The 25000-nt window shown below is 45.1% G+C and overlaps 1 protein-coding gene across 1 annotated transcript; it reads right to left on the bottom strand.

Moving 5' to 3' along the window:
* Window positions 1-4160: 4160 nt before the first annotated feature.
* On the bottom strand, window positions 4161-17343 carry LOC121307550 (probable G-protein coupled receptor 158). The gene is made up of 11 exons (XM_041239739.1): window positions 16035-17343; window positions 13493-13601; window positions 12535-12634; window positions 12195-12424; window positions 11387-11455; window positions 9394-9503; window positions 8745-8983; window positions 8151-8289; window positions 7414-7519; window positions 6708-6845; window positions 4161-6091 (listed from the first exon to the last, which is right to left on the bottom strand). Exons 1-11 carry the CDS (start codon window positions 16967-16969, stop codon window positions 4454-4456), a joined length of 3813 nt encoding a protein of 1270 aa, XP_041095673.1. The 5' UTR covers window positions 16970-17343; the 3' UTR covers window positions 4161-4453.
* Window positions 17344-25000: the final 7657 nt, after the last annotated feature.

The raw sequence follows: 25000 nt of genomic DNA, 5'->3' as shown, positions 1-25000 counted from the left end.
CCATCATCAAGGTAACCCTGACCGGGGCAGGGCTGGCAGGGTGTCCCCATTTTAGTCAATTCACACCATTGTTCAAAACTGACGTTAGCAGTAAACTGCTGAAACAAGCTTCTCGTAGTGGTAACTTCAATTGAAGTTGTCAATTTAAATGGCTTTCTAATGACAGCAGTTGGACAATCACTACAATTGTATATAGTATGACGCCTCATTAAAAAAAAAAAAAAAAAAAAAATGTAAGCCTAAAAATTATCCTTTTCTTGGTATTCTCCCCACCGTGATGATAAAGCTCAATTTCCCATGTGTTTAGCTTCATATCCGGCGTGAAATTTCTCTGGTCTGATTGTGGGCACGTCTAAATTGACTGTCCTCAAAGTAGAACGCAGCCATTTGTAGCCAAAGCAAGGGGTTACAATTTTGTACTGAAGAAATAGTGATTTAGAACGTATCAAATTCAGCTTGTTTTCAGGTGTGTTTGGTACTTGGGTGTAAAAGTATCGCAGTTCATCAATCCGCAACGAAACGTTCCACACCTGGGATTCTGTAGGAGTCTATCCAGAAGGTTAGGCTCTTGTTAATGCTGGGTTTTAATCAAACCAGTGACTTTTTTTAAAGAAGCGATTGTCTCCCTTGCTCATGTGTGTGTAAGTGCACTATTTCCCTTGTTAATTTTATCCTGTGTTTGTCCCCTTTCTGCTCTTTCAGACCATCATGATTCCTGGTCCTCAGCTCAAACCGTGGGAGGAGTTTGAAGAGTTGAATTATGAAGTTCCCAAACCCAAGGCAGTCCAGTGGCACAAATAAGAATCTACCCCACCTCGTCTGTGTACAGCTGTCACATTTATTAAGCATGGGGATTCAAATGTTGAATAAATCCAGCCACCCACCAAAGATCTTTTTAAGCTTCATAATGCAGCAGAACTTGTCATCTCTGATCCTGTAAGATACGACACCCTCTTACCCGACGGACCTCTGGCAGCTGTCACTCACACATGCTGCTACCAACTCAGCGCTACTGATGCAAACTGATCAATGCACGTTTTACTATGTGGTCTGAAACAGTAAATTCAGCTCTTGGCTATCATGTTCACAGATTTTCTTTGCATAGTAATAAAGCAATTGCAGTGTAGTGTAACGACGCCCTCTGAGATCTTATCTGATGGAGCCCAGGAGCAAATTCAATCGCATGTGACTGGTTCAACTTTAACAGTTGTCCTCGCAATAGCTGTAGATTTGGTGAGAAATTTTGCTTTGTATAATAAAAGGGGTTGTGTATATCGGTATGCGTTTGTGCATTTGTTCGGTACAGTGTAATCCTTTGAAGAGAAAGGCTGAAATGTGTAGTAACCCAAATTTTAATGCCTGTTTTATACTGTCGTTGGATTGCGCTATGACCGTTGCAGGTTTTGGTATGGCACTAATTGAGCTCGCAGTAAAACCAGGAGTGAGTCACACTTTTTTGCATCAGGATTTGTTTTTGCACACTCACACAAGCATCAAATAATTTTTTTTTTTTTTTTTAAATACATTGTTTTCTTTTGGTTTTTGGTTTTTCTTTTTACAAATATAGTACGGTTTCCATTCTGCATTATGAAACTAAGTCGTGTGTGGGCCAGAAACCCAATACAGAACAACTTTGAAGGGTGTTTAGAAAGTGGTGGTCACATTCTGTTAATACACGGTATAACCGGTCACAAAAAACAAACTCAGTGAGTGTAACAAAAACCCTTTGAGACTCAGCTAAAAATCTATAAAACAAACATCCACTAGGAATCGACGAAAACAAGCCGAGGTTTGATTCAACGTGAGACTAAGCAGCATGAAAATACTTTTCCGTGGCTGGGTTCTGGTTTTGTATTTAAAAAACAACAAAAAAAAATTTGTTCCAAAATAAAAAATAAACAAACTAATATCCACATTCTTGCAGGAATATTTCACATGCATGTACAGGAATGTTTGTCAGATTTCTACAGACCATGTTGAGGTATAAGAGTTTGCATTTGAAATCATTGTACAGCACTGACAGCCTACGTGGTCAGGTCTTATAACTGTTACAGTACCATACCCTATACAATAAAATATAATGCAGTATTTTAGACCCAGGGTCATTGCAGCTTATGTTCTATTCAACATTGTACCTCATTGATGTATTTGTCAAAGTTGTCCTTGAAATGGAAGGGGGAAAAAATTTGATCTTTAAAACATTTTCGCCACACACATCTTTTTTGGCCAGTGCAGGCACCTTCATCACCCAGAACAAAGCTAACGAAACCCCAGAATCTGGCTCACTTCAGCTGGAATGACCTGACAGATTTTGATACAGCTGATGATGTGTGTTCAGTTGGCAGTTGCTTATTTGGCATCCAACGATGGCATAGGTCAGTGGTTCCCAACTCCTGGTCCTGGGGACCCCCGTATCTGCTGGTTTTCATTCCAACTGAGCTCTCAATTACTGAACTAGACTCTTAATTGAAGGGATCATTTGCTTAATTAGAACTTTATTTTATAGTTGTTGTTTTTTTTAAGTATCCCAACCATTCAAACACTTTGCAGACTGGCTGCCTGGTCAAACTGGTGCTGTGCGTGCTAGCCATGGTGGCCTTTCACTCTTTTTTCATTTGAAAAGTTGAAATCACTACCTTTTGTGTTACAGCTTCAAAGTCACTGTCAGGATTGAGACCCGCACTGCCACCTGCACCCCATTTCCCTGGGCTTCACCACTCCCTCCCTTAGCAACCCTACAGACTACTCAGGTGTGACTGATTTGCTGTGATCTGCTCAGAGCAGGTGCCCCTAGAGGCTCCACTGTTCAAACTCCAAGCACTTGGTTGTTTTAATAGTACAACTGAACTATGTCAAACTCTGGACTGGGTGCAGCAGGGCTACTGTGAGTCTCAGGTCCTGTTACTGGATCTAAAATACCTTTTTTTTTTTGCAAGAGACACCACAGGAATGGGTGCACTGAAGACACTCGTTTATGATGTTATTACACGTGGTTCAGTTACAGATTGGAACAAGCATGCTTCACACATATATTCTTCACTTTATTTTTTTGATCTTACACCGATCTACAGATTTTAAACAGCTCTTAAACTAGGTCCTCGAGTTTATTAAACAGCATATATTTTAAACAACCTCCAGCAGTCAGTCTAGCATTGTTTTATAGAGACGTACTGAATGTATTATAGCAAGTATAAAAACATCTGTTCAACAAGAGTCACAGCGAGCTGAATTTTCTGAGGGATAGTTCATGCCGATTTCTGCCATTATTACTAAAATGATATGTTGATGTGTAATATATCTGAAAGAATAGACAGCAGTCTACATGTTGTGTTTTCCGTGTCAACAATCGCTCAAAATAATAATTATTCCTCCGGTTTATTGCATGTTCAAGAAACGTCTTTTAAATTAGGCGCATTGCCAACTTTAATGAAAGTTTAATTTGCAATATTCCCGCCGGGCGACCTGACTATTTCAATGTTTTTACCCAGGCATTGTAACAGAGAGCCTGGAAGAGACGCGAGTGGTTTTAAAACGAGTTGTTTCGCAGTTTTACTGCAGTACAAAATCTTTGCAAAAGATGATAAACTGCGACATGAAGCCACAAGGACCTATTTTCTGATAAGTATATATTTGTTTTTGTTGTTTGTGGATCAGATGTACGTCACAAGTCAGCTGTTAGGGTTGGGTTGCTATGGTCGCCACCTTGCAGGGATTGAAGCCACAGTGAAAAGCTCCATCTTGCAACACATGATCAGGATCGCTGGCCCGAATAATTTGTTCAGAAATGCTTTTCCGAGTTCCCGCCATGTTGAAGTTTCATTGTAGACTGTCAGGTTTAAGCTGGCCGTGCTAGGGATTTTATAAACAGTAAATAATGATTGTTTGTTTTTTTTTCTTTCTAAAAAGTGTCTCTCTTTTTTGTTATCTGCGTTGAACAGAGTGAGTCTTAGACTATTTCATTTTTTTTTAATAGAAGCCCAGAGTGTGCACATTAATTTAATTAAATTTATGGCGTCATTTTCTTCAGGGAAAAATATATATATATATATATATATATATATATATATATATATATATATATATATATATATATATACACACACACACACACACACACACACACACACACACACACACACAAAATTGTCGTTGGTTTAAATGAGAAGAAAAAGACGTTTTGATCATACAACAGAATTGGAGAGAAGGTGCAATTCCATGGAATGATTCGGACAAGTAAAAACGACCTTCATTACTGTATGTGTGCTCCGTATGGGGTCTTTTTGTCAAGCTGGGTTAACCTCACTGATGTATAAAGTTAAACGGGAGACTTTCATGAAATTGGCTGCAGAAGGAGAAATTGCACCTTTAGATCTGGCAGTGGTAAATGTGCACTCGCTGTGGCAGGATCTGGAGGATAGTTCATCAAGTCTGTGTGTTTAACTCGGCACGGAACTTACTCGAAGTCCCACGGGCGCACGTCGTCTTTCTTCTCCATAGCGGGGTGGCAGGACCCCTTAGTCTCCTTGACCTCAGATCTCTCCGCCTCCCTGGGACACACCTTTCCCGATGCAGCTTTGCTGGTGCCCATGGCTTCACTCGCATCAGCTCCTTTACAGCCATTCTCCTCAGACTCCCCAGACTTCCCGCGGCAAACCTCTCCCGGCTTGGGTTTGGCAGCTGGTTTCTCTTTGCTCTTTTTTATGTTGTCTTTTTTCTCTCTCTGCTTCTCCGTGCCTTTCTTCCCCTTTTCTTTCCCATTGCCTTCCCTCCCTCTCCCTCCCAGTCCTTTCATGGACAGTCCGAACCCCTTTTCCAGGCCCCTGTAGGAGAACCCTCTGGAATCCTTTGTTTTCCTGAACCCTGCCACTAGAGATCCCGGGGCGCTAAAGGACACCAGAGCCCTGGCTTTATCCGTCTCCGTTTCCTGGGGCAGATCGGGATCCCAGGGAAAAACGTCCACAGCCGGACTACTCTCTCTCCCATCCTCCAGTCCCCCATTTCCCTGGGTCTTTTCGCTCCTGCTTGGAAGCTCCTCTCCCTCCAGAGGACATGTATCACCTTTGCCGGTCCCTGGTGTTTTATCATCCCACAAGCAGATCTCACCCTTGTGTGCCTGCTGTCTCATCCCTGCCTCTGGTGGCGGCTCTTTATAATGATCCCCATTCGTGGCGTCTCTCCTCAAGGGAGTGTAGGAGATGTGCTTCTGGACCTTGTTCTCCTGGGTCAGGTCTTCCAGCTCCCAAGGACAGACCCCTGCCTTGTCAAAGTCTTCCTTGAGCAGGGTGTTGGCTGTCCTCTGCATGAGGTCTTCAGACATGAGAGACTGGGTCGTTTCCCCATCTTCGCTCTCCAGCTCCTGTAGATAGCCTTTGGAGCCACCTTGATTTGCAGGCATCCTCCCTCTCTCCTCCTCCTGCTCTCTTTTACCACGCTCTTTGGAGTTGTCCTCCAAGCTGTGGGTCTTACCCATGAGGAGCTGAGTCTTATCCTTGGTGCCCGCCACGACGCTCAGAGACTTCTGCAGCTTGCTGGGCTTGTTGGGGTGCAGCGGCTTCTTGTCGGCAGCGAGGTTGTGGGTGCTGGCCGATTTGCACACCAATGGGGCGCCGTCCACCGACTTGGGGTCCGACCTCTCAGACGCCTTCTTGGCCAGCTTCTTGCGCATGAGGGAGTCCAGAAGGGAGGGGTCCTTGCCCTCTCCGGCCCGGTGGGGGTGGGGGTGATGGGGGTTGTGCTGGTCCTTGTGATCGCGGACGTGGTCATACGTGCTGTGAGACTTGCGTAAGGAGAAGACATGGTTCTTGATGGAATCCTCCTTCATCTTCATGCTGAAGCTGGTGGACTCAAAGGGTTTCTTCTTGCAGGATCCCTGGTGGCTCCCCCCTCCTTCTCCTCCTCCTGCCAGGGAGCCCTCCTTGTCCTCGTGGCTGTACTGCCGGCTCATGGAGTCAGGGATCTCTGTGATCCTCTTCATGATAGAGCGGCTGAGCCCCCCGCGGGCGCTGCGCTTCTTCTGCAGGTGAGGATTGTTGGCCATCATCTTCTTGGTCTTGTGCACCTCCAGCTGGGCGTACAGCTTCTTCAGCTCGTCCTGCGAGGAGGGGAGGCAATCATTATTTAATTTGAATGTAATAAAATGATAATAGACCTGGTTGGATAAAAGGCTCCGGATAAAAGCCTTCACTGATGTAAACAAGGGTGGTCACCTGTCATAAAAATGCTCCTTTGCATTCCTTTTTAAAACCAATTCCCAATCCCAACTCCGATTCCTTCGAAGGAATTTATATTTTCGAGCCATAACGAGAGTTGTTATTGTTCAGCTGCTTTCATCTGAAGCCCATTTAATTGACTAACAGACAGCCACTACAATTGACGTTGTTGCCACCGTGAGACACTCATTTTAACAGAAAACTTCCAATTGCAATTTTGATCAATGGTGTGTTGTGGTTGGTTTAAAAGGGAATGAGAATTGGGAACTGATTTTAAAAAGGAATTGAGAAACCAGAATTGATTCTGTATAGAGGTCCAGGGTACAGGCTGGGGGTTTGTTTATCAGATCCAGGGTACAGGGTACAGGCTGGGGGGGTTCGTTTATCAGATCCAGGGTACAGGCTTTGGGGTTCGTTTATCCGGTCCAATGTACAGGCTGGGGGGTTCGTTTATCAGAGTGATGTGCAGCACAGCCCGTTTATTAGAGAGGGGGTTACCCGGAGCTCGTCAGGGTCCAGGCTGTGCTCGGAGGTGATGCTGCTGTTCAGGTAGGATCCGGAGCGTCGCATGTCCAGCTCGTCTTCGTACACCTCGGCTGCAGTCTCCTCCCGCAGGGGAGAGCTCACATGCAGGAACTGCAGCAGACAGGACAACAGGGTTTAACCAGGGGGGCACAAAGAGCAAAACACACGCAGTACCACCGCACCGCACAACCCTTCCGTGCATGAAACTAGCTGCAAAAAAACTAAAATTTGAGGTAGTTTTGGACCATCTTTTTCATTGACGTTTTTGTTTTCTCCATTGCTTTATATGAGGGGAAGAAACAGCATCCTCCTTTGTTATCGTGCTTGGCAAACACGCTTGTCTCCCAGCCTCCTTTGAAAGCTGTTATGCATTCTCAACTTCCATAGGTCCCCATATAAAGACTAGAAGAGAGTTTTGTTTTTTATTTAATCCGTCCTCACATGAGGTGCATGAAAGGGTTGAACAGGGTGCTGGAACTGTCCCACGCAGCACAAACACACGCATGAGTGTAACAAGGGTCCTGCAGAAGACACATAGCACAGCGGACAACAGAGTTTAAATACAGGGTGGGCAAAAACTGTGCTAATTGTAACAGGTTTTGATTCTTTTGCAAAGGCAGCAAGTTCAGATCAAGCAGTCCCCCCCACCCTGCCTCCGTCCTGTCCCCGCTGCCGGTACCTTGGGGATGAAGAGCAGGGCGAGGGTGAAAGTGATGGTAACATGGGTGTGAGCGAAGACCAGCAGCAGCATCCAGTCAGGGTGGAGCGAGGGCAGCACGATGAACCTGGGGGCGGGAAGGGAGAAGCAACCCAGTGAAACAGCACCAGAGCCGGGAGACGATTCGACACAGACCTCCTCGACTCAGCGGTATGGACCAATCCGGGTTCTACTGTGAGTCCTAGAGGCTGGGCACCTAAAGAATGAGACTGCCAGCGAATGCACAGTGCTGGCTGTTTAATAGCCTGCTGCACGCCAACACAGTGCATAACGACCTCCGTAAAACATGCAACGACAGACTTTAAACCTTGCAACAGTAGGATAGTTTTTATTAAAATTTAAGACAAATGTACTATTGCAAAACAAGTAGAAAGAACTGGTATGCTCTTGATCTAATGGGTGTAAACCATGGCAAGTGTGTGTACGATAGGAGTGTGCTGATGCTCACACTCGTAATTGCCTTTAAGAAGTATTTATCAGTACGGGTTAAATAAATCCACCTGTCATTGTGTGGATTTCAAAAACAGGAGACATCGTCCTTCCCTCACCTTTACAACGGAGTGCCAAAAATTTTTGGAAATCAATGCTTTTAATGAATGGGTTTATTTAATACCTGCCGATAAATACTTCTTAATGACATTTAAAGTTTCAGCGCACTCCTATGCAACATCTGGAAGCCGCTGGGAGGGGGTTGCTACCGGAGGAGGTGGAAGGCTGTGGAGATGAGCATCTCGTTGTGGATCGCGATGCCCATGTAGCGAGGCTCGTGGAAGGCAGAGGGGACCGTCCGCACTGTGTAGCACAGGAAACTGCCCCAGCAAAGAAGCAGCAGCTCCGCTGGGGGGAGAGAGAGAGAATACATAGAAATAGAAACAGAGATCAATCCAGGAAAACAAATCAAAATTTACTAAAGCAATCTGCTGGTCTTCCTATCTCCCCCCGTCTCTCTCTCTGACTGTCTCTCTCTCTGACTGTCTCTTTCTGACTGTCTCTCTGTCCCCCTGCCTTTCTGATTGGCTGCTCATTATGACATTGTAGGTTAAGGAAAGTGAATTTACTTAGCCTGGAGCAATGAAATTTGGGGGTGGGGTTGGGGGTGAAGGTGGGGTTGGGGGTGAGGTTAGGGGGGGCATGTCACAGAAACACAGACAGAGAGTGGGAAGGAGGTGCTTGGTGTTGGTGTGGAATGGGTTACCTAGCCATGCTGTTGATACTGAATCATGGGGCTTCTACAAGACCCAGAGATCAATCATTTATGTCTCGCTGGTGGTAAGTGTTCTCCCATCACTCACCCAGAGCTGTCATGTAGTCCCAGCGGTCAAGGTCACACATACTGAAGCCCAGCCCCTCGGGAGTCTGGGAGATGACCAGCAGGGGCACATCCCGGTCCAGGTTCTCCAGCACTCCAGCCGTCCAGCCTGACAGGAACCAGCTGACCATCAGCATGATCACGGCCAGCATCTTCAACACGTGCCAGCTGGTCATGTAGGGATCGCGCTGGGCAGTGCGAGACAGGAACACCTTCAGCACTCTGCACAGAGAGAGAGAGAGAGAGAGAGAGAGGTACATAGACACACAGAGACACAGACAAAGAGAGAAACAGATACACACAGAGAGAGGGAGGGACAGAGACAGAGGGACAGGCACATAGACACACAGACAGAGACAGACAGAGATACACACAGACAAAGGGAGAGAGAGAGAGGCACAGAGAGAAAGAGACGTCATTATAAAAATAAAAAAGGCAAAACCAAAAGATTAGCAGCACGATAAAAAAAAAATTAAAAAAACAAACCCAGTAATCATGTCAATAAACGTAATAAGGGAGAAGAAATTGTATATGTTTTTAAAATAACTGGTGAGTATTCCTTCAACAGGGAGAGGGCAGTAATAATGTTAATTAAACCAATCAGAGGTAAGATAATTGATTTTAAAACGTACCTGTACATTTTGAGAGTGACCGTCCCGTAGACGATAGCAAACCCCAGGAGCCTGACCCAGCGCATCAAAATGCAGCGAAATATGCTGGGCTTGAAGTACAAGATGAAGACCTGTAGGGGGAGACAGAGAGGAGAGAATGCCATTTCGGACTATTGAACTGAAGGGAAGGGCTGCATGAGCATCGCAGACCATGCAGCCCAAAAACAAAACGAAGAACAAGCTCTGTAGGCGAGAGGCAAGTAGCGGTCTTATGCTCATGTCGAATATAATTACCGCCTTATCTGAGTGTCAGAAAGAGCCAGTACTAGTATAGCGTTTAACACCCTCGCAGGGGTCTGTTAATCGGGCTGCTCCGGGAGAACGATTTTTAGCATCAGCTCCGGAAAACGTGCATCACAGTATGAAGACGGAATGTGATCATCTCTCATTGTAACAACCAGATACATGGCTTACTTGGGGTATTCTTTCATTTATGTACATTGTGCAGCTGATTGAGTTTGAACCACCCCTGTGTTTTGTTTTGTTTGTTTGTTTGTTGCGTTGTTTGTACATTGTAATTATATTTTTTCAATATATTGTAATTGTTATATTTAAATATATTGTAATTGTTATATTTAAATATATTGCAATTGTTATATTTAAATATATTGTAATTGTTCTTTTACTGTCTTCCAGGACGCCCTTGTAAACGAGGCCTCTGTCTCAATTGATAAATCTCCAGGTTAAACACAAAACTTGTTTTTTTTTTTAATTACTCCTCAGCCGGTAGGAGAAGGTCCATTACAAATCCTCCCACTCCTCTATAGAGCATGTCGCGGAATCGTTCAATTCAGTTTTTCCACTTTGTGATTTAGCAGAGTTTTCAGCCCGGGCAGTATCAGGGGCTGCAGAGTTTTCAGCCCGGGCAGTATCAGGGGCAGCAGAGTTTTCAGCCTGGGCAGTATAAGGGGCAGAAGAGTTTTCAGCCCGGGCAGTATCAGGGGTAGCAGAGTTTTCAGCCCGGGCAGTATCAGGGACAGCAGAGTTTTCAGCCCGGGCAGTATCATGGGCTGCAGAGTTTTCAGCCCGGGCAGTATCAGGGGTAGCAGAGTTTTCAGCCCGGGCAGTATCAGGGGTAGCAGAGTTTTCAGCCCGGGCAGTATCAGGGACAGCAGAGTTTTCAGCCCGGGCAGTATCAGGGGCTGCAGAGTTTTCAGCCCGGGCAGTATCAGGGGTAGCAGAGTTTTCAGCCCGGGCAGTATCAGGGACAGCAGAGTTTTCAGCCCGGGTTGAGTGGTGTGTGGAAGCGCGAGGTCTAAGACATGCGAGCCTGCCTGTCTGCCTCTGTATTGATGTCTTTGTAACTCAATTCTAGATCTCCTTTTAGTGAAGTGTCGCCTTTTAGATGAAACATGTTTATACGGATCTGACATTGACGCTTTATGTTTAAAAAAAAAAAATGTGATGTCATAAAAACGAAATAGATGAAAGTGTTTTTTTTTGTTTGTTTTTTTGCAGTGTCGCCCCCCCCTGAATGTTCTGCGGAAATGTCACGCGTCTTTGTATCCGGTTTGCAGACTGAAATAACCAGAGTCTTCTTTATAGTTGAAAGTACAGCAGCGAGCGGCACAGAGGGTCACTGGGGGGAGGGGGGGGGTATTAATATAGAGCAGTAGGGGGTTCGCCACCCCCCACCCCCGGCATGAAACACAAACTGCATGGGAGCAGCCTCACGCTGAGATCGAAGAATGCCACAAGCAAGCCAGGTATGTGTTTGTTATTGTGGACTGAAGGAGAAGCATTGGCAGAAGGCTGTAAATAGGGTCTTTAAAACCACAGAAGGAGAGATGATAAAATTAAATGATCAAATAAACACAGCAACCCTGTGCCTTTCCTGTATAAATTGATGCACCGTTTGAATTACTGTATTAAACCTCACTGGGAAGCTTTCATCAGTGTGGGCTCTGCCTCATGTAATTGGTGGAGCCCATCCTCAGGATTAACACTCACTTACTGGGAAGTATAGGAGCAGCGATCCGAACAGAATCGTTTCCAATAACAGCACACCTGACGCCCGGATTCCCTGTCAGGATAAAAAATGGAAGATGAGGGATAGACTCAGTGTTACCATTCAGTTTACATGCCGCGCATTCCTGCTCCTTAAACAGCGGATCTGGCAACACTGATAGACAGCACACTGACATGATGCCGGATCTTAGAATTAAGCATTTTAGTTTTTAGACCTAATGTTCTGCCCTTGATTTACAGCAGCTCCCATATATTCTTCAAGTTCTCATCTGCTCGTGGATCTCATGCTCTTGCTGTGCCGGTAGCTGAATGCCCACCTTTGCCTACCTCTGTTTTAACAGAATCTTCAGGCTTGAACAATGCCAGTGACAGGCTGACTGATCTGTTGTTAAGAACGCTAGTAGTTTTATAACTTGTAAACATTGCATTCTAAAATACTGTTTGTTGTCACATACCAGTAAATTTTTTTTCATCATCTAAAAGCTATATAATTCTCAAAAAATCTGGGATCTGGTGCGATCCAGCCCAAATGAACCCGTTGTTAGGGTTAACATATGACTCCGTGTACACTAGGACAGTTTGGGACCGTTCAGGCTTTTCAACTCACACCTCAATGCATTCTGGTAAGTGTAGTCCTACTGTGAAAGGTACTTGAGACAGGTAAAACGTACCAGAATGCAAAGGGGTGTGAGTTAAAAAAACGTGAACTGTTCCAGACTGTCATAATGAAAGTGGTAGGTGCGTCCCTCAGGGTTCTCTCACATAGTCCTGGGACAAATAAGCCCTTCGCTCACCTTGGTCTGGCGGAAGTGGTAAGCCACCAGCATGCTGAGAAACACGAGGAGCATGCAGAAGGCTTGCACTGTCAGCACTGCGGTCCGCAGATACCAGTCCTCCTGCACGCTGCAGGGGGTGCCGTCGAGGCACAGCGGACAGCCTGAGGGGCAGGGCAGGCACTCCAGCACTGTCCCAGCATCCTCCACTCCGGGGCGACTGACGTTCAGCGGGCCGTCCTCCTCTCTGCCTGCAGGGAGGGGGAGATGGAGAGGGGTCTTTGGAACATGATTTTTTTAGGGGTACGCATTTCTTTCTGTGTTCAAGTTTTGGTTTTATCAAGCTGGGTGGTTTCCTTACGTGAGTTCTGTGTGGGGCTGGCGGCAGAGCTGTAGAACCCAGACAGGCACACACAGCGGTACTGACTCAGCCTGAACCCCTGGCCTCTCAGAGGCCTGCACTGGGGGAAAAAACACAAACCGGACTGTCAACACGGCCCTGCGCTGCACAGGCAGACAACCTCTGGAATAATAATACTGTAAAAGCAGACACCAAGGAGATCTACTTAGGAACTAGTTACTCATTTTGACATACATTTAGAAACTCCTTCAATTTGACAGCCTAAGTAAATACTTAAAAGAAATACATTCAGTGACAGACGTTGCTTCAAGAAGCCTTTTTTCAATGTCTGCAAAGTCACACACACACAGTTTACCCCCAGTCATCTCATACGATAGAAATTAACCACAGGAGCCTCAATGTGTAAATCCACATTAAAACCTAAATGTCATTGTTGTGTTAAACCTTTTATTTTTCTGCTCTGTGAGCAGTGTCTTTTTGTTTAAATATTGTTTTTGTTTGAAATAAAACGACGCACGCCGCACCTTTGAACTGCAGTACCTGCCTGTCTGTTTTTGTCCCGCCTTCTGGCCTGACGCACCACAACGCCATTTCCTACCACACATGCATTAAACTTCCATCTTCAAATCTCAGTTCAAAGTCAGACTATTTGCTTTTCCTCCCTACTCCCTCTACCCTGCACCCTGCTCCCTGCACCCAGCTTCCTCCACCCTGCTCCTTATACCCGGCTCCCTGAACCCTGCACCCTGCTCCTTACTCCCTACTCCCTGGTCCCTGCACCCTGCTCCCTGCACCCTACACCCTGCTCCCAGCTCCCTGCTTCCTCCATCCTGCTCCCTGCATCCGGTTCCCTGCTCCCTGCACCCTGCACCCTGCTCACTGCTCCATGCATCCTGCTCCCTGTCAAGAGGCCAGATGTGCTGATGGATCCAGCCCTGCAGCTGCCCCTAGCCCTCACCTGGGTACTGGTGTGGTTGCATTGGTGTGTGTCTGAGAACCAGGCTTCTCCCGGGCTGCACTGGTCGATGTCAAACCCCTGCAGGTTCACGTCGATCCGGATCACTCCCCTGAGAGAGGGACAGAGACAGGAAAGATGATCTGTCTCGCTGCTCACTCACATACATACTCGCTCACTTACACATACTCACATGCATACTCACAACACACACTGCCCTAGAACCTTTCGTCAATCATACAAAATGAAGAAGAAGAAGAAGAAGAAGAAGAAGAAGAAGAAGAAGAAGAAGAAGAAGAAGAAGAAAAAGAAGCCACTGCCGCCGCCGCCACCTGCCTGGACAGCTTTGTATTATTTGAACCCATGTCCATCAGCCTGGACCCCAGCCTGGACCTCTCATTCACAGCCACTCTGCCCCCAACCTCGCTCCAACCCAAAACCAGCTGCTGGGAGGTTTACTGTAATAGGATCAAGAAGTGGAGACTCACAGGAACTAATCCCGCTGGCATTTCAATCATCTCCTGTAATGCAGCAAGGCTTAGCCTCTCCGTTCCACTCCTGCACACCAAGGGACTTTAGGGCACTCCCAGCTGTCTGGGATACCCATTAGAAACCCCTGTATCATTAAACCCACTTACAGATCAACCCGACCATTCCGACAGTCATCTGTGATACAATCAAGCAAACAGGCAGCAGCATTGAGTGATACACTGTCGTTACGGATCCTGTCCTTTCCACTGTCAGTGAGATGCGATACGATTAAAAGCTCTAAAACCACGAGCCTGACTTTGCTTGCGTTTCCAGCCTCCAGCCTCCTGACCAGTTACACAGTGCCATGACAACACCGCCAACCCCTCCCCTCATATCTTTGAGGAGTTTCTCTCAATATTTAATTGGCTTTTCATATAGTTTTCAGCCCTTTCTTAATCATTGTGCAGCTGAAGTTTATAAAGCTGTACAAGGTCTTATAAAACTAAATAAAAGAGGGCCTCCCTTTCCCCTTATCTGCTGCTTATCTTTGTCAAAAAGAACGCAGTCCAGCATTTTAAAAGTTAACGGACGGGACTAAAAATAACACATTCAGCTACACACATAAGCCAAGGTAATAAAGTGAATCGGGTCTGTGGAATAAAACGAGTCGCAGCACAAGCTGCTTGTTTTTGGTGGCTCAGGTGCACAGTTTCTTAAATCTGAATCCTGGGATTTGTAAAGCTGTTTTAGCTGTCTGGGGATTTGTGGCAACAGGCGAGGAAAAAAACAAAACAAGTTGTACAAGAATACATTTGGACAAAAGACACCTTTTTTTTTTTTTAGTTTTTTTTTTAAATTAACTTATTTATTTATTTATTTATTTATTTATTTATTTAACCAGGAGATTGACCCATTGAGACCGAGGCCTTGTTTACAAAGGGGTCTTGGAAAACAATAAAAGGAGACAGTTACAATGTATAAAAAGACAATGTACAAACCACACAATAAAACACGCATGGTTCCAACTTAATCAGAAGCACACATTGTTAATGTGGTGTAACGGTTTATTTAACCTGTTGCTGGTTTGGGTTTTTTTTGTTTTGCTGATATACTCTTGCACGCCCACTCGCAGGAGGAGAGTCGACCCAGAAAATGGACGCTGTGCGTGGGTGGAAATATCTCAGCTAGTGCTTGTGGTCAAACACAGGGCTGATTACCAAGATGCAAGGCTGATGCAGGACGAGAGCGCAAGAGATCCAGCAAGCCCAACAACCAACACGTTGGTTTTACCAGGCTGTGCGGAGCTACACTGCAGCGGTCCTCTCTCCAAATCCCATTTTAAAACCAGAATATTATACTGTGAAGAAATTGAGAAACCCCATTTAAACCACAGACTGCTCACAGCATTGTCAGCGCTGGCAATGCATTATAATGGATCGGGCCACGGATACAGCATCACTCTGATTCTGATATAGTGCTCTGGTCCTTCAGTGGGCTAATACCAGTGTGAACTGGGTCACGACATTCCTCGTGACAGCTATGGCATGGCAAAATGTTCTGAACAGTGTTATTACCATACCATACCATGCCAGTTTCATTTATGTAGGGTCCTTCATTTGCAAACAGGGTGCTTTACAAACATGAACAGCAAGCCAAAGGAGCTCCAAGCTGCTCGCTGGACAAAAGGCCAAATCAAATAGATATGTGTTCTGAGCTTAGATTTACAGACAGATACAATCTGGAAGTGAGTTTCAAAGTGATAGCAATCCCTGAAAAAAATCCAATTACAATTCATATATATATATATATATAGCTTAAGGCTACTTGAAGCCCCAATCATTACATGTCTGGACTGTTTATTTCTTATGGTGTAAAATCACTATTTTGCTATTTTCCTTTCTGAAAATAATGACTCTCTAATTTGGAGTGGGTAGCATTAAGAATATGACCTGGTGTCTAAAGGAAATCAGAGTCAAAGTATTACTATGTGCCAATGGGAGTTTATATATATAAAGACACATACAACACAACACAGAAAGCATTGAAAAGCCCATTGGAAAAGAAAGAAACTCACCTGAACTCCGGACTCAGATCTGGCTTGAGTCCGTAGAAGGAGGTGGACAGAGTGACCATCCAGCCGGGTACAAACCTCCCAGCTTGGCACTCGAGGAAGGGGGCCCCAGACCAGCGCACGTGGCCCCGGTCCATCACGGAGCTGTCCCCCGGGCTCCACTTGAGGGTGTTGAGGGTGTGCAGGTCGTTGCTGAGCACCCTCTTGTGGAGGAAGGATGCCGGCAGGGGGTCTTCCCAAAACTTGAGCCCCCCATACCAGTCACTGGCGTTGCTACCCATGCGCAGGACCTCCCAGGCTGAGGACAGGTCCCGCAGGATGATCTCGCCCAGGCCCTGCTCCCGGGTTGCCTGCAGAACCAGCTGGGGCCTGACGGAAGCCGGCTGGGCATCGAAAGTGAGCAGGGCACGGTAGATCTTGGGGTCCCCTGCCACGATGCTCCGCACCAGGGCATGGTACCACTCCATGTCCTCCTTGACGCTGGACTCGCGGATATCGTTGGTCTGGAAGATCATGTTGAGGAAGTTGGCGGCATGGGTCAGGGTATCCAGGGCGCTGTGGAGGTAGGGGCGGAGGGCACCACTGGAGGAACCAGACAGCCCTTTCAGCTGGTACCTCCGTGAGCAGTTAGCCCTGGACAGCCTGGAACTGTCCCCACTGTACAAAAAGGCTTCGGCAGCTTCCAAGCCATCCAGACCCCCATCTGGACTCTCTGGGTCTGCCTGTGCTGTGGTTCCGTAACCAGGGGCGGAACTCGGGGTCACAGCTCGGGGGGGTGTGGAGCCAGCTGGGGAAGAAGGTTCCAGCCGTGTCCTGTTCTCCTCTGGAGTCCTGGGTTCGGAGGTAGATCCTGCTGCCTTCTGGTACATAAAAGTTCCCAGACCAGAGGCAATGACTGTGTGAGCAGACAGGAGGAGATGCAACAACAGGACATCCATCCCTGCAGATTTGTCTTCCTCCCCCTGCTCCTGCTCCTGCTAACCACCTGTTGCAGCAAAAGTCTGTAATCGTTTCCCTTTCGCAACTTCACTGCCTCCACATTTCCGACAGTGATGTAGCAGCAGTTCCCAGTGCTTTGTTTTGGTTGTTGGGAGTCTTGTTGATGCAGGTTGATCAGCTGTTTTCTAAAAGTTGCTGGGATGCAGCCCAGAGACAGCCAACGTCTGTCATGGAAAAAACAGATGCAGAAGCAAGCAGCTGCAGGATTTTAATCTGAGAAATCTGCTAAGTCTGGGATGTTGTCTCCTCATATTGCCTACTGGTTCCACAGTATTCTTCTTTTCAGAACAAACCCAATAAATCCTTTTTTCGATCAGCTGTTACTGTAACAAACACACACACACGTGTATTATATATATACACACCGTGTACTGCTATATAGCGCATAATATATGATATATATATATATATATATATATATATATATATATATATATAGTAGTGTAGCTTCATTCTGTGATTTCAGCATCCATTAGGCAGCTAGGAATTTGTTAGGTACTGTAGGTAGGCAGTCAGGTAGGTATGTAAGCAATAGTACTAACAACCACAATTATAGAAATAAGAAATCCAACAAAGGAGAGAATAAAACAAAGAGAGTTCAACACTTCAGAGCTGGCAGAACGAAAGGAATTGTCTTCTTTTATTTGCACCACCCTCCTCTGTTTCTCTCTCTCTATCTCTCCCTTTATTTTTCCTATCTGCTTGGTGGGAGCCCGAACGTCACAGCAGCAGCTTCTGAAAAAGGCACGTCTCTTGGCACTGCCTCTGTCTATTCTCCATCCTGCTCACTGTTCTCGTCTAGGAGCAGAGAGGCTGGGAGATGGGCTGGTCTTGTAGTGTAAAGGGTGGAGGAGGAGGGTGTGTGTGAGTGAATGAGAGAGGGCGAGATACAGAGAGCAGGGGGACAACAACTAAGAGGGGGTGGAGTGATAATCTCCTGTAAATCCACCCCTTCTTTAATGCCTGAAACTTCAATACCTACAAATGTATAAAAAATATCTGTGTGTGTATAGTGAGAGAATGTGGTAGATAGATAGATAGATAGCTAGACAGATAGATAGATAGATAGATAGATAGATAGATAGATAGATAGATAGATAGATAGATAGATAGATAGATAGATAGATAGATAGATAGATAGATAGATAGATAGATAGATAGATAGATAGATAGATAGATAGATAGATAGATAGATAGATAGATAGATAGATAGATAGATAGATAGATAGATAGATAGATAGATATAGATAGATAGAGATAGATAGATAGATAGATAGATAGATAGATAGATAGATAGATAGATAGATAGATAGATAGATAGATAGATAGATAGATAGATAGATAGATAGATAGATAGATAGATAGATAGATAGATAGATAGATAGATAGCTAGATAGATAGATAGATAGATAGATAGATAGATAGATAGATAGATAGATAGATAGATAATGATTGTGATGCTCCTCTCTCACAGATTCTTTTCATTTGAGCCATTGCTTGTGATGTCACCAAATCCTGGATGGAGCACCATGGTAACGGGTTCCTCTGAATTATATTCCATCTCTCTCCCCTCCCACCCACTCCCATTCAGAATGAAGCACGGGGAATGTGAATTGTACCGGTTTTATAAGGTCAGCACTCGCTGCTCACTCTCGTTAGGCTTTGAGTGAGCAGGGAAATGGGAATTAGGAAAGGAAAACATAGTGGTTGTGTATTTATTTATTTATGTATTTATTTATGTATGTATTCCTTTCATTTATTTATTACATGCATTTATTTAAGTTGGTTATTAAACCACATTAAACATGTATCCGCAATGATTTGCACTGAGCCTGTACGTACACTACCTCATGTAATAGTGTACATGGTTTAATTAAGCGATCCATTCATAATTTACCGTAGCCTGCCCTAGCGTGCAGTCCGTGTAGAACATAACCTTGTCTCCAGCGACTCCTGCCGGCGAGAAGGTGGAATTTAAATGCAACTTGCTGTTCAAATACAGTGCTTAACTACACAATCTCGTGCTCGTATTAAAAGACTTGAAGGCGACTTAGATAGATGAGGGTGCATCAGCTTCAAAGTCATTTACAACAACTCCTCAGCCGAAAGACGAAGCACAAGAAGGTTAATTGATTTACTCTTGTTAAGTGAACCGGGATTTGCACCGGAGCCCTCCTCGTTACAAGCCCTTTTCTTTAACCACTGGACCCCACAAACATGGAAGAGGCCACTGCTTCATAGCCTCATATAAGGATGCAGTTCCACCCCATCCCCACATAAAGCAATGTAAAAAAAAGAAAAAAAAATCTAATTAAAAATATGATTACTATATATACTTACTTATTTATTCAGCAATTAAAAATGCATGAGTTAATATAATCTGCGATGGCCTGTAATTTTAATTTTCTCTTGAACTATATTCTTGTGATAACTTATAGTGTTGTAAATGTGCGGATGCAATGTATTAAATTATCAACATACAGACTGAGCTCTGATCCATCATTTTCAAAGAAAAATGAATTAGGTACGCAATGGGTTAAGGGCGTTAAAATCAGCACGCAGATATTCTTTACGCTTTCTGACTCCGGTGCATTGACTTAATCTGTGCCCCACACAACTCACCTGCCGGTGACTAATAGATACAAAAAAGGAAGGCTTTGCGCAATACGTCATTACATAAAAAAAAAGATTTTTGAAAGCGAAAAAACAAGAGGGGGTATTGAATTTGCGGAAGCAGGGTAAGAGGGTGGGGCTTGCGCGGCAGCCGGAGACGAGAAAGGGCTGTAATACTATTATAGCAGGAAGCTTTCAATATGGAGACATGGGGCTTCTCGTCAGTGCAAAAGGCACGCTGTTAGTATTGATATCGCAGAGGCATCGTACAGCGCAGACCGTGTCACCCTGCCATATAGTATCTGTTTTCTATATCCATGTCTAAATTAAGAGCATCGGTGATAACGATGCTGAAAAAGCGTTTAAAATAGTTTATTTTTTTATTTTAATAAAGCTGTTGTAGCTGCGGGCGTTGGTTTCAGCAGAAAAAAAGCAAGGCATTTTTTATTTCCTATATATGAGAACATAATAATGAATAACGCGCAAGCTGACATTAATATGTCTCCCGATTTCGTGTTGATGCGCCTGGTATCTGCAGCCGAAGACGACAATTTGGACCAGGAGAATGGGAATCTGTCAGCAGCGGCCAGCAGTTCATTCGGGCCGTCTGTGCTGTTGGGTCAGCACCATAACAACGGAATCCTGCTCCAGAACGGCTTTGAGTTCGACCTGAATAACAAAACGGCCCAGCAGCAGACAGGGAACGGGGCGGCTGCATCCCCCGAAGATGCAATGCCCACAACACGGCCGTTGGAGCCTCTAGTTTCGCCCCTTCCCGCAGACCCAACGATGGCTCAGCGGTTCGATTTCCACCACAGAACCAAGGGCTCCCGACCCCAACTGATGGTGTTTCGGAACATACTCCGGCCCGGAGATAGAGACCACCACGGGCCAGGGCAGCACGATGTTCAAATAGGAGAATTTGTACTGGAACGGCAAGGTCCTTGTTGTGATGTCAATTCTAGTGCTAGTAGTACCCCTGCTGGTGTTAATAATAACAGTAGCAGCGAGGACCTGCAGGGTCGGTTTCTGCAGCCCCAAATTAAGCACCAACCCAGGTGGGGCTTACTGCAACCTCGGCCGGTTGCAGATTCGATCAGTACTGCTGCTAGTGCTAGTGTAGTAACCCGCAGCGGCGGGCCCGAATTGTGCCACCGTCACAGGCTGGCAACTGGTCTCATAGACTGGACTCCAGCTTCCGAGATGTTGCTAGATAACACACTGGACCACCGCGACCTCTTAGATACGAGGTGGGCCTCCCCCGCCCCGGGAGGCGGCGAGTCGGGCACAGCGGCGGCGTCGGACCCGGTGTTCGAACTGGCCAGGAAATTCGGCGAGTTCGGGGTCGACGGGGCCGCGGTTTTGTTCGGCAAGGAAGGCGAGCTGCCGCGTTGTCCGTGCCAAGGCCTGCTGGGCTCGGCTGGCATTGGGCTAGGACCCGGGGAGGACCCGACAGAAACCAGCGACGCGCTTTTGGTTTTGGAAGGGCTCGAATCGGAGGAGATGGACGGACTCGGAATGAGCAGCACTTGCTCGGAAGAGGACTTTAAGAACGACACGGCTGCCGCTTTCTTGCTGAACGGCAAGGGAAGCGCTGGTGTGATGCGTGCAATGAACAGCTTCTCCGGCAGCACTCTGACGGGCCTGATGAGACAGGACGGCTGCTGCCCCGGTTACCGAGAGCCCCAGGCCTGTTGCCCGCTGAGAGACGTTCTGGACTCGGGGGCAGCCGTGGCACAGCGGTGTCAGACCTACCCCGACGAACGCAGCCCCATGCCAATTGCCGCCGCTACCCCTAACGGCGTCTCGCCTTGCGGGTCCACCCTGGACCTGCCAGCACCTTCTCAGGACCCGAACCACAAAGTTCGTGTGAGCAGGCGGGCCAGCTCGACTCTGTCAGTGGCGAGCGGAGGGGGTCGCGAAAAGGCGGCGAGGGGGCAGGGCAAATCCAGAAAGGGGTCGTTAAAAATACGCCTGAGCAGACTGTTTCGAACTAAAAGTTGTAACGGGTCCAACGAACCGCTCGACAAACGGCATTCCGTGGATTTGGCGGTGTCAGCCGGGAGCCTTGATGTTATGGATGTTTCCGGTTCCAATGGAAGAGAGAAGGGAAGGTAAAAAAAAATCATTAATTTACTTAATAAAAACAGTTATATTGTTTATCAAAGAAAATATAGCTCATAGTAAGGTGGTCTCTAAATCAGCGATGTAAACAAGACTCCCATTGCATAGCAGTGTCACCCATTCCAAGTTTTATTACAAGCTTGATTAGTCAACATGTGGGGAAAGCTAATAACAAGCTTAGGTGTGTCCAAATATTAAACTCCTAGTAGAACCAGGCATGGATCAAAATGCTGTGCAACGGGAGGCTTATCTCCAATCCCTGCAGAATGCAAATGCTGTTTATTTTCCTGTCTGCCGTTCATGTTCAGCAAGCCCAGTGTTTCCTGCAGAGTCGCGGTGTTGAGTTTAAACAGCGACCAGGTTGAAAATGTGAGTGGCCTGTATAAAATGGTTAACAGATGGGCTATTTCCTTTTCACTTTGCACTCAAGGGTGCAATTTGCAACCCGTTTGTTTTACTTAGCACTTGACTAGCCAAGCTCAGGTGTGTCTTTAAACTCGTAGTAAAACCAGGAATGGATCAAACTGCTATGCAGTGGGAGTCTTAATGCCATCCCTGAAACCACAATGCAAAGCAACAGCACATCTATGTTTTTTTTTTTTTTTTAGATCTACCAAATAAATAATAATTTAATAATAATAATAATAATAATAATAATAATTTGCCAAAAAAATACTGTACACACTATTCATTTGTATTGTACTTTTTGATTTTTGCTCAAACTTCTTTTAACACCTTCAGGTACACAGAGATTGAGTAGTGGTTCAAACAGGTTCTTTAAAAAACACCAAAAAAAAAAAAAGCACATTCAAACACGTCAGAGTGACTCAACTATCATTAGGAAACTGACAATTTGGATGACCAGCGCCAGCCTGTCAGGACATTTTTAAACCTGTTTTGTGCACCTCCTTGCAAAAATAAGAAAGTTGGCGTCGTTTTATTTGTGGGACACATCTTGGACCTTTTTTTTTTAAGGGGTTACATTTTCAGCTGGAATAAAACAAAAAAAAAAACACAGTGCTAATTGAAGCTTTTAAACATTGTGACACATCACTCACTTTCCAATAAGACCAGCCTCTTCCCAAAATAAAAAAAAAAATAAAAAAATTAAAAACTGCCTGCACCTTTAGAGGTGCAAATCAACAACTAGCTTCAAAATGCAATAACCTGCATGTAGTAACTGAAAGTGAATTGAGAAAACTATTATTTCAAAGCAAGAAGCAAATGCCCTCACAAGGCCGTTGAGATACAACAGAAAACACACTTGTGCCTGTTAGACATTGTAAAATAATAATGCATTGAAAAAACAATCAGCAAAAATAATTGTGCGTACTCTACACAGAAGCCTTAAATGTGCTAATCTCTATCTGTCTGTCTATCTTATATATATAATGTGTATATAAGTCCACCATGTAAGGCCACCAGGTTGTTTAATTGATTTTAATTCATGTTTCATTTAGGCTTGCAAATTAAAAGCCATGGTGATCAAAAAGTCCAGGGATGCTAATAAGACTCCCATTGCATATCAGTTTGATCCATTGCTGGTTTAATAAGACACAACTGAGCTTGTTACCTGTACACGCTGTGGCTAACCAAACTCGCAGTAAAACCTGAAAGGAGTCTTATTTTCATTTCCGGAGTGGAGTGGGAAATAAAAATGGGTTACCTTAACCAGCGCAGTACCAGGGACCTGACTCCTGGCACTGGATCATTTAGGAAAAACACATCTTGACACGTGTGCTTTTCAGCCAGCCTCGCCACAAAGCCGAAAGCAACTTTGAATTAAGATCAGTGAGGTAACTGTAATTAACCGCTGTCTCTTTTTTGAGTGGTGTAACTACCTATACCCCCAGGACAGGGTTTGAGCATACTTGCAATTTGAAGTATAGTGCTAAGATTTGAAATTGCTGGAGTACGGCCAGCTCTTTCCACTAATGGGCTGTGTCTTGCTGTAATTCGATCGCTACACCTTGTACCTTAATCTCTACTCCCAGAGAAGAGATTAGTCATTGTCTGTTTTGAGACGCGCTTCTTTTGACCTATCTATTTAGCCCAAACCTTCATTATTGAAAGTAACAATTGGTTGTTTTTCGAACCCGGACAAGTGTATTTTTGAAAATGATTTTTATTTCCAGAAGTGTGATTCTGCATTCTGTTCAGGTTTCAGCTTTGCTGTGTTCCCCTGTTCATTTATTATCTTAACATGGAATTTCAATACCAGAACTTTATTAACAGGGATTTACCCAACAGAAGTTACCAAGTTTTTATGATAGCCCCCTAAATGCTTAATAAAAGAGATACCATATCATACTTTGAACTTGTATTTTTCATTATCATCTGGCAAAGTCAGTTATTTATGGTTATAATGTAATATCTTTATTTTATATAGCACCTTTTGAGTCAGTCAGTGGCTGAGGTGGGACTTGAACTGGTGACCTTGGGGTTACAAGCCCTGGGCTTTAACTACTGGACCACACTGCCTTCAGGCAGTTTTGAACTCGATGCATTTCTGAGAGCTCTGAGAAGTAACAGATTTCATGTTATGCCGCATTACCGCCCGCGCATCTATCACACTACAGACTAGTTCATGTTTTATTTTTACTATACCGTACTGTAGTAATTCATCTCAGCCAGCATACAAGAAGCTATGTACAGTTTTTCCTAAGATTAAACATTCAATTTTCTAAAAAGGTCTTTCAGTTAAAACCAAAAACTTCAAGCCCAGCCCAGCCCATACCATAACATTCCATACTCATTTCATTTATATCGGGTCCTTCATATGCAAGCACCCCAGAGCACTTTACAAAAATAAACAGCGAGTCGAAAGAGCGCCAAAACGCTCGCTAGAGTCGGGAAATGTTTAGAGCTTGGTTTTAAAAATATTATTACGTATTATTGTAATTCAGATCTTTTATTTAACATCATGTAATCATGATGATATCGCAAAAGTAAAGCTACAAAGTGGTATGTTAGCGAGACATTGTTCAGCAGGGGTTGGTGTAATTATTCTTGCTGTGATGATCAGGGTTATACATTAGCATTCATGAAAACAAACAGGTGGACCACATTGGAGCCTGGAGTCTCAGGAGCCGGTATGACGCTGGCAGAGGCAGCTTGTTGGCTAACGGTCCTCGATTTCCTTGCCCTGCAGGTACCCCCTGCCTGAACAGGGGGTGTCAAAGTTCGACTATGCTAGCCGTGTCTTCCCGACCCCCAAATTGGCACGTCTCAGG

Source organism: Polyodon spathula, chromosome 57 (assembly GCF_017654505.1).
Source record: "Polyodon spathula isolate WHYD16114869_AA chromosome 57, ASM1765450v1, whole genome shotgun sequence".
Classification (NCBI taxonomy): domain Eukaryota; kingdom Metazoa; phylum Chordata; class Actinopteri; order Acipenseriformes; family Polyodontidae; genus Polyodon; species Polyodon spathula.
The sequence above is the reverse complement of the archived record's forward strand: the minus strand, read 5'-3'. Positions and strand labels throughout refer to the sequence as shown.

Bases quoted from the DNA above. Each gene is read 5' to 3' on its own strand.
- LOC121307550 (XM_041239739.1), bottom strand. From the start codon at position 16,969: ATGGATGTCCTGTTGTTGCATCTCCTCCTGTCTGCTCACACAGTCATT. The intron at 9,504-11,386 runs GTAAGTGAGTGT...CTCCCCCTACAG, and splicing joins CGCTGCTCCTATACTTCCCA to GTCTTCATCTTGTACTTCAA. The intron at 6,846-7,413 runs GTACCGGCAGCG...TGTCTGCTGCAG, and splicing joins CCCTGCTCTTCATCCCCAAG to TTCCTGCATGTGAGCTCTCC.